This window comes from Octopus bimaculoides, chromosome 7 (genome assembly GCF_001194135.2).
Source record: "Octopus bimaculoides isolate UCB-OBI-ISO-001 chromosome 7, ASM119413v2, whole genome shotgun sequence".
Taxonomy (NCBI): Eukaryota; Metazoa; Mollusca; class Cephalopoda; order Octopoda; family Octopodidae; genus Octopus; species Octopus bimaculoides.
Window position 1 is genome coordinate 15537364 of NC_068987.1, and position 8690 is coordinate 15546053.

At 35.9% G+C, this 8690-nt stretch overlaps 1 protein-coding gene across 1 annotated transcript in view; it reads left to right on the forward strand.

Annotated features, from left to right (window-relative positions):
• The window catches only part of LOC106873373 (uncharacterized), a gene marked incomplete at both ends in the record, with an annotated part of 118917 nt that extends 110269 nt beyond the window's left edge, over positions 1-8648 (forward strand). The window contains 2 exons of the mRNA XM_014920704.2: positions 7545-7717; positions 8462-8648. Coding sequence (XP_014776190.2) covers positions 7545-7717; positions 8462-8648 — 360 coding nt within the window. The remainder of the gene's footprint in view (positions 1-7544; positions 7718-8461) is intronic.
• Positions 8649-8690: the final 42 nt, after the last annotated feature.

Genomic DNA, 8690 nt, shown 5'->3' on the forward strand with positions numbered 1-8690 from the left:
AAACATAACGACACCGGAAGCAAAAGGTTATAAAATAAATGTAAAAGTATAAAGTGAAGTATATATATAAACAAAATATATATATATATAGTGGGAGCGCAATGACCCAGTGGTTAGGGCAGCAAACTTGTGGTCGCAGGATCACGGTTTCAATTCCCAGATCGGGCGTTGCGAGTGTTTATTGAACGAAAACACCTAAAGTTTCATGAGGCTCTGGCAGGGGGGGGGGCAAACCCTGTTGTACTCTTTCACCACAACTTCCTCTCACTCTTTCTTCCTGTTTCTGTTGTACCTGTATTTCAAAAGGCCAGCCTTGTCACACTCTGTGTCGTGCTGAATCTCCACAAGAACTACTTTAAGGGTACACATATCTGTGGAGTGCTCAGCCACTTGCACGTTAAGGACAGGCGAAATACCACTAAGCATTTCACCCAACATGCTAATGATTTTGCCAGCTCACTGCCTTGTCTCATCAATTATGTGCACTAAAACTACACATTCAGCAAAGCATGTATGCTTCATTTCTCTCCAGCCATCTCAATCTTCCACATTCAACATCCATATTTTGTGATTCTCTGATAAAGGTGTATGTTGTGTTTTTGAGCAAAACACTTCATTCAGTTCACTCAGCTAGAAATGAGTTCCATAGCGAGGGAGTCAACCTTGCAATGGACCAGTGTCCTCTTCAGGGGGACAGCTGCGGTCCCAGTCACTTATATGCCATGGAATCTGGATTAAGTTCTGACCAGATGAATTCCTAGGGTTCGTGGCAGACCTATGATAATAAAATGGTTAATCAGGGCTGATCTGGGCTTAAACAATAATCTGGAGGGGAAGGTTGTCTTATTGATTATCAGTCTATTCAATTGACTCAATAGAAGCTGTTGCCTTCCTCAATAACATTAGAAAGGAGTGCTTTCAACTATTCCCAGTAACTCTTTTTTCTCTTGTTGGTCCCTTTTGTACAGCAACAACAACAACTTTGTAGAGGTCATTCTAATGAGGGAGTCCCAAGTGGTAGCTCGCCTTGCTAGGAATAGTAGTTAAATCCTCTTTACACTGCTTTCTTCACGATGGACACATTGAATATAATGTAGTGCTAGATATACTTTGAAAATAAAACAAAATAAGAGATCAGATCATTATGACTATCATGTTTATTTGATCTGGACTGATCTGGGGTGAAACAACTGCAACAGCATGAACCTATTTAGGATCAGGGATAGATTCATGGTACCTATGTAAATCCATTCAATTAACACAGTAAGGGCTGATGCCTTCCTTAATGATGTCACAAAGAAATAGTTTCAACTATTCCCAACAGCTCATTCTTTCCATTATCATTGCTTACATAACACAGCAACAACAGCTGTTATCTGCACCCTTTACTGCAACGTTGTGTATTATTTGCTGCACAGTATCACTGCATAATTTGAAGCAAGGTGGGTGTGGGGTTGGAATATTTGTCATCTTTGTGCTTCACATCTGATTCAGAAGTTGTCTTTCAATCCAAGCAACACAAAACAAAATCATCTACAGGAATAGACCACCTATTTCCAGCGAACCGTGTCCACAGCTGCTGATAGAATTTATAATAATCACTACTGCAAGTATAACGATTCCAGTTCTGTTATTAGTGTTTTAACCCTTTCACAGTTTCCGCTGTTTTTTGGTAGCACTGCGTAATGGGTGGCTAAACATTTATATATATTTTAAGCATAGCCACAGCTTTGTGAGCTTGCTCTTACATACAAGTTCATAGTTGCTAACGATGCTATGTAATGCATACTAGCTAGTTCTCTCAAGTTCAGTTACAATCATAATATCCAGTGCATACAATTACTGTTAGTAATACATTATGTAGTACATACTCACCATCTTTTTCAAGTCCAAACTGCTAAAATACATACAAATATTGTAGGTATTACATTATGCAATAACTGCAGGCATTGTATAGCCAAATGGCTTAGGACTTTGCTTCACAACCAGAAGGTTTGGAGTTCAATCCCATAATGTGACACTTTGGACAAATATCATTTTATATAGCTTTGGGTAAACCCGTTATGAATGAAATTTCACATACATGTATCATACAATCTTCCTTTCATTCAGAGAGAGATCTTTACTTGCTTCCAGAAGTAAAAGCTCTCTAAATTTTTGCCACCCTATTCATATTCTAGCAATTACACTTTCTGTGCATCCTCCCCCACAGCTAATTAAGTTCCCTAGGTAGCAGAAATTGTCCACTACCTCTAAAGAGCCTCTGGGACATTTGAAAAAATCCATTTCCAGATGTCTAGTTTTTTATGGTTCCTGTGCATCTTCAACATACAAACACTACCTTCTCTGATAACCCAATTATTCCACTGATTCACTGTGTCCCTAGCTTGCAATGCATACACCATATGGAATTCCTGCCTTCACCTTTCCTACATATCGAGCAGAGCTATTTACTTGATGTGGGGTGGGGAAGAAATTTGCTTCCCAACTACATGGTTCCAGGTTCAGTCTCACTGTGTGGCTCCTTGGGCAAGTATTTTCTATGATAGCATTGCGCCAACCAAAGCCTTGATTCTGCCAGCTCAAATGATAATAATCCTTTCTGTTATAGGCACAAGGCCTGAATTTTTGCTGGAGGGCATTAATCAATTACAGCGAACCCATTGCTCAACTATAACTTATTTTATCAACCTAGAAAGGATGAAAGGCAAAGTTGACCTCGGCAGAATTTGAACTCAGAACACTGAGTATTTTGTCCGGCGCAGTAGCGATTCTGCCAGTTTGCTACAGTAGTAGTAGTAGGAGTAGGAGGAGGAGTAAATAATTAAATAAATTTGTGATATAAATGCATTAAAATTAAGGATACAATAGTTGCAGAGTGCAAAGTTATGATAATGATTTGGAAGACTCTGTATGATCATGGACTACTACACAATTAGGACATCGAAATCTTGCTATTGCCAGTGTACTGTAACAAGAAGAAGAGATACTCTACTCTCTCACACACACACACACACACACATATGGAAAGTTAAAAATAATGTAGACTGTGTTTTTAAATTGAAAGGAATGATACAGTTTGGTGGAGAAATTAGGCCAGTATCCCGAGGATACTTACAAATTATTGATGTGTATGTATATATATAGATGCATATAGATAGATAGACAGACAGACAGACACACAGGCTGATACCCCCCACACACACACATACACACACATATATATATATATATATATATATATATATATATATATATATATATATATATATAATACAAAGAATATATATATACATGTATACACACATATATGTACATACTTACATCTACATGTGTATATACATGCATATCAGGGTACAGGACGTTAGAACAATAAACTACAGACAACGGAACGAACACATAGGAAAACGGAAAGCCCCTTGGAATATCCCTTCATCAGCTGTCTCTATTCTATCTAGACGTTTCGATATAGGTGAGAGAAAATGAGTTAAGAAAGTACATATTGAAAATGCATAGAAAGATTTTGTGAGAAGCTAAAGGCCGATAGACTGTGAGATTCTTTTTCTGCTGGAGTTTAGCATTATGATGGGTTAACGGTACTTAAGTCTGTGATTAAACATAGCCTTCAAATCCTCACACACACACACACACTCTCTCTCTCTCTCTCTCTCTCTCTCTCTCTCTCTCTCTCTCTTTCTCTCATTTTTTTCTCCTTCTCTTCCACTTTCTCTCACTTACGACCGTATATAAATTATTCCAAACCTTAATCTATGTCTAAAAATGGAACCAGCAGATTTAGCCCAATTATTTACATTATGAAAAAAGGAAAAAATGAGTGGGGTTGGGCAAAAGAGATCAATTTTTTTTTATTTGTTGACCTTTCATTGAACATGCCATTTACTGTTGTTGTTGTTCTTCTTCTCCTCCTTCTTCTTCTTCTTTTTCTTCTTCTCCTCCTCCTCCTTCTTCTTCTTCTCCTTCTCTAAGTTTTCTCTTCTAGTGATATTTAGCAAATACAATTTTCTGTTTTAAATTTTATCTTGCACTATCAAATTATATTAGTTAGGTTTATGATATTTTACAAGAAAATGATAATGACAAATGGAGGACAATCTTATGATATTGCACTGCTTGTCACAGTTTTGTGTTCGTATGTTACACTTGAAAGGGAATCAAAAATTGTTGATTCAATGACTGAAACAAGTAAAAGAGTAATACAGTACTGTTTCTACTTTGCGGATTTTCACCTATTATGGGGGGTTTTGGAACGTAACATCCGTGATAGCTGAAGAATTATTGTAATCTTTCACATGTTTGCAAATTTTTGCACTACAAATTTTATTCTCATTTTATTGACATTTAACTCTTTTGCTGGCATAACTCTATTGAAATATGCTGCCTTTGTTTCAATTTATTTTGAAAATAATGAAGAATTTCAATAAAATAACTTTGTCGTTGTTAAACTGGTGTTTGGAACATAAATAAACATGAAACCTAAAGCAAGGAGTTTGTATCATAAAACTTGATTTCTGATGGGTTGGTATCAAAAGAATTAAACAACAACATCCACTAGGAAACAAAACTGAAGATGTGAAGCAACAGGAAAAAGAATTGGAGAATATAAGCAAAAGGTGAGAAAAGGCTAAAGATAGAAAATAAGAGAAATGATAAGATGAAAATCAATGAATATGAAGAACCAATATGGCCAAGTGTGAAAATGCTAGCTACTTAGGGTATCAAAGAGAAAAATCAACAGATATAGAGAAAACATGGGCACTGAACAGCCAGCTGATTATACATATCATGAACAAGAGAGACAGAGACAGAGAGAGAGAGAGAGAGAGAGAGAGAGACAGATTGGGGAGAGAAATTCAATGAAATAATGGGAACACAGAACAGCAAGCAGAATATAAGGAATAACTGGAAGAAAGGAATTGAATATGATGAGAAAATACAAAGAATGGTTGCTTAATTTAAGAAGTGTTCAAAGAGAAAAGGCATTATCAGAGATTATTTGGAACTTCTATCATACCACAACAGAATTAACAACTTGCAGTTGAACCATACAACATCAGAGAAATGGACAGCACCTTTCTCTTCATTGTTGCTCTTTGTGATTCAGAAATGAACTTCTAAACAATTGCCATAACATTAAAGTACATTCCCTCCTCTGCAGTTTTATCCTGATGAGCGAAAACTACTTTTTGATGAGAAACTTAATGATTTCAGGAAAATATCTAGAATTATTACTGTGCAGTTTCTTGTGTTCCATTTGGTGTAAAAGTTGTTTCACCGCAAGAAAAAAAAACTTTATTGTTTTAAAATCCACAGATAGACATGTCATCTTCCTTCTCTGTTCATGGAAAATTATTACCCAGTATACAGTCAACTTTACATTATTGAAGCTAATGAAGCTTTTACATTACAGAATAGAAGAACCTCAAAATTTAGAATGTTCATCTAATGTAACAAACACAATACAAGGAATTTTGGTTTTTCACACCCCGTGCATTTAACTCTATGCAAATATGTATTTGGGAGAATTGTAAAAACAGGCACATGCAGTCAGGGAAAATACAGTTCCCTATAAATATGAACTGCACTTCAGATGGTGCCCCTGATATCAGGTACAATTTTCCTACAAGTAATGAAGTCCTCCCTAACCTAGAAAATAGACGTCATTATCATCATCATCATCACCATTTTAATGTCCACCTTTCAATGTTTTCATGGGTTGGTCAGAGTTTATTAAGGCAAATTTTTTTATGGCCAGATGCCCTTCTTGTTGCCAACCCTCACTTGTTTCCAAGCAAGGTAGTATTTCTCGTGGCCAAACGATGTTTTTGCAAACTATTGGAAATAAATGACACTGTTTGTCTGACAGTGTCACTCATAACTATCATGCAGTGCCAAAACAAGGACACACACACACACACACACACAAACACACACATACATATACACCATAGAGCAGGTTCCTTTCGGTTTCTGATTACCAAATCCATTCACAAGGTTTTGGTTAGTCCAGCACTATAATAGAAGATTCTAGCCCTTGGTACCAAAACCAAAAACCATGTGGCTGGGAAACAAACCCCTTAACCATGTAACCATGCCTGTGCTTATTATAGTTAATAAATCATCCAAGAAAATGCATCACCAACGAGGATCTTATATTTATCTTACCATCAAACCTCATTGTGTTACTCTCTTTTATTTCTCAATGGTGAGCTTGGATGACACAATGATACACAGCATGCTTAAGAACAACCAACCATTGTTGAAAATAGGGCAAATATGCAAAAGAGTTCTACTGCTATCATCGCTCACATAGGTAGCTTCAGTGTCGTTTACAATTTTTCAACAATAGGTGCAGGTGTGGCTGAGTGGTAATAAGAAGACTTCAGTATTCACCACCTGTATGTATTTTGTCACAAAGGTGATGGCAAACCAAGAATCAATCTCTTTGAATGAGAGCCTTGTGCTTTGTTGGCCCAAGTACAACAGCAACAAAGGAATTGTGTGGCTCTCCAATTTCTTTGTCCCACCTTCAATGTTAAAAACTAAGAACCTTGTGAAAGGGTATTTCCCTACACATTGTCTAAGACTACTTCTAACTGTTCTTTTGAACATAAGGAAATTTACTTTCTTTTAGTGATGAATATCTCTTGGAGGCCAGTTCCTCCTTTTGCGCTTTTGAATGAAAAGATCTGGCAACGTGACTTCTGTTTTAGTTACAAACTTTGCCAAACAATTTTTATCTAGACTAAGTAGTTCATGGTTAAGATCTGCCTGTCAATGGTGGCTTGAACAATGTTAAAACTGCTGTCTTTTATGCTATTTCCTTTGTTTAACAAGTATGCATGGGTGTATTGTTAACCTCAGATAATATGATGCAAATTTGTGTTTTTGGATATTAAATTCTGACTGCTTATACTTGAAAATGTGTTTGTTTTATTATAGTTTTTTCCTGCTAATCTTTTTTTTTTTTTTTAATTTTGCTTATCTTTTTTTTTGAATTGATTTTTGTAAGTATGAAGATTAAATTACCATTTTCTTTCAGAGAGGCATATTTGAGTGTTACTCCCTTTCTTGTAACTAACTCTTACTGTTCCGCTAGTAAAAGAAGCCATGTTGAAAACAATTGCAAACAACAAAATTTCAGAAAAGAATTAAGATAGGCCTTCAGTCTACCTCAGGTAACAAGGTAGACATGTTGATATGCTAGCGCTTCCTGTTTGTAAAATTGAAAAAATAATTTTCATCCAGTAAAACTCGTTAATAGTCCAAAACTTCTTCGAAAGTTTTAACAATCAAGCACAAAGTCTAATAATAATATTTTGTTATAAGTTAAATAGAAAAGAAAAGAAAGAAATGTAGACATAGGAGTTACAAACGTATGGGGATGGACAAAATCATATAAAAATATTGTATACAAACCCTTTAATTTTTTTATATTTTATTCTTTTAAATTATTTATTTAATTTTTCGGAAGATTCATTTTCTAAGCAAAAACGTTGTTTACCAATTTCTTTCTTTCTTTCCAGGTTGCACATTTTGATGAGTGGAAGCAGGGGAGCAACCCATTGAGCCGTCTGTGTCACACATGTCAAATTGTCAAACCAATGCGTGCAAAACACTGTAGAATTTGTAACCGCTGTGTCCGAGAATTTGATCACCATTGTCCATACATTTACAACTGTGTGGGTTACACGAACAGGTAACTGCTCCTCAAGAATTGTCTCAATGCTGTTCTTATTTTTTTTTCAGTCTCCATTCAGTGGTTTTGTTGTTGTTGCTGTTGTTCTTGTTCTTATTTTAGTAGTTTTTTTTTTTTCTTTTTGCTCCACTTTAGCTCTGATCTCATTCTTTACATCTGATGTCTTGTATATAAAATGTAGTAACAAAAATCAGTTCTGGTTATAATCTCTATTGAATATCTGTAGAAATAACCTTAACAAAATAATGTTTGATCATCCATTGAACTCTCCAGAGGGAGATTTATCTTATATCTGTTTATAATAATAACATAGGAGTAAAATACCAAACCAATGAGGGAGTCCTATGCAGTCACTTATCCCAATAGATATAGCAGCCAAATCTTTCTCAAATCTTCACTCTGCTGTCTTAAAAAGAAAATGAATGATTCATTTGGTAATCTAATGCTGGGTGCTGTGTATATAGGAAAAAGAGAGACAAGATGTCCTGACTGGAACCTCTTTGATTATAGCTCTGCTCACTCAAAGTTGATCTGGGGCTAAAGAACAACAACCAATCATTTAAAAGCTTTTTTTTTGGCCACATGAGACATCTCCACATCACATCCTACCCGTTCCCAACTTTCGGAAAAATAGGCTTTCGGCTTGATCAAAGGATGTCAATATTGAAAGAAAAACTGCTTAAGACAAACAAACACATACCCTCTGCTCTTTCACTGATTCTTTGGTCTGTCTTGTAATTTCAGGGTTTGGTTTTTTGGTTTTGCCAGTTCCATTGCACTGATGTGTGCCATAACTGATTACTTGTGCTACTACATGCTTAAATATCATGAGTGGAATTGGCTTGTTGTCATTGGCTTCTGTCAATCTGGTATCTTTACATTTGTTGCTGGAGTCATCCCTGTCATGACAGTAAGTACTTCACATATCATTTTCTCTCACTCTCTCTCTCTCTCTCTCTCTCTCTCTCTCTCT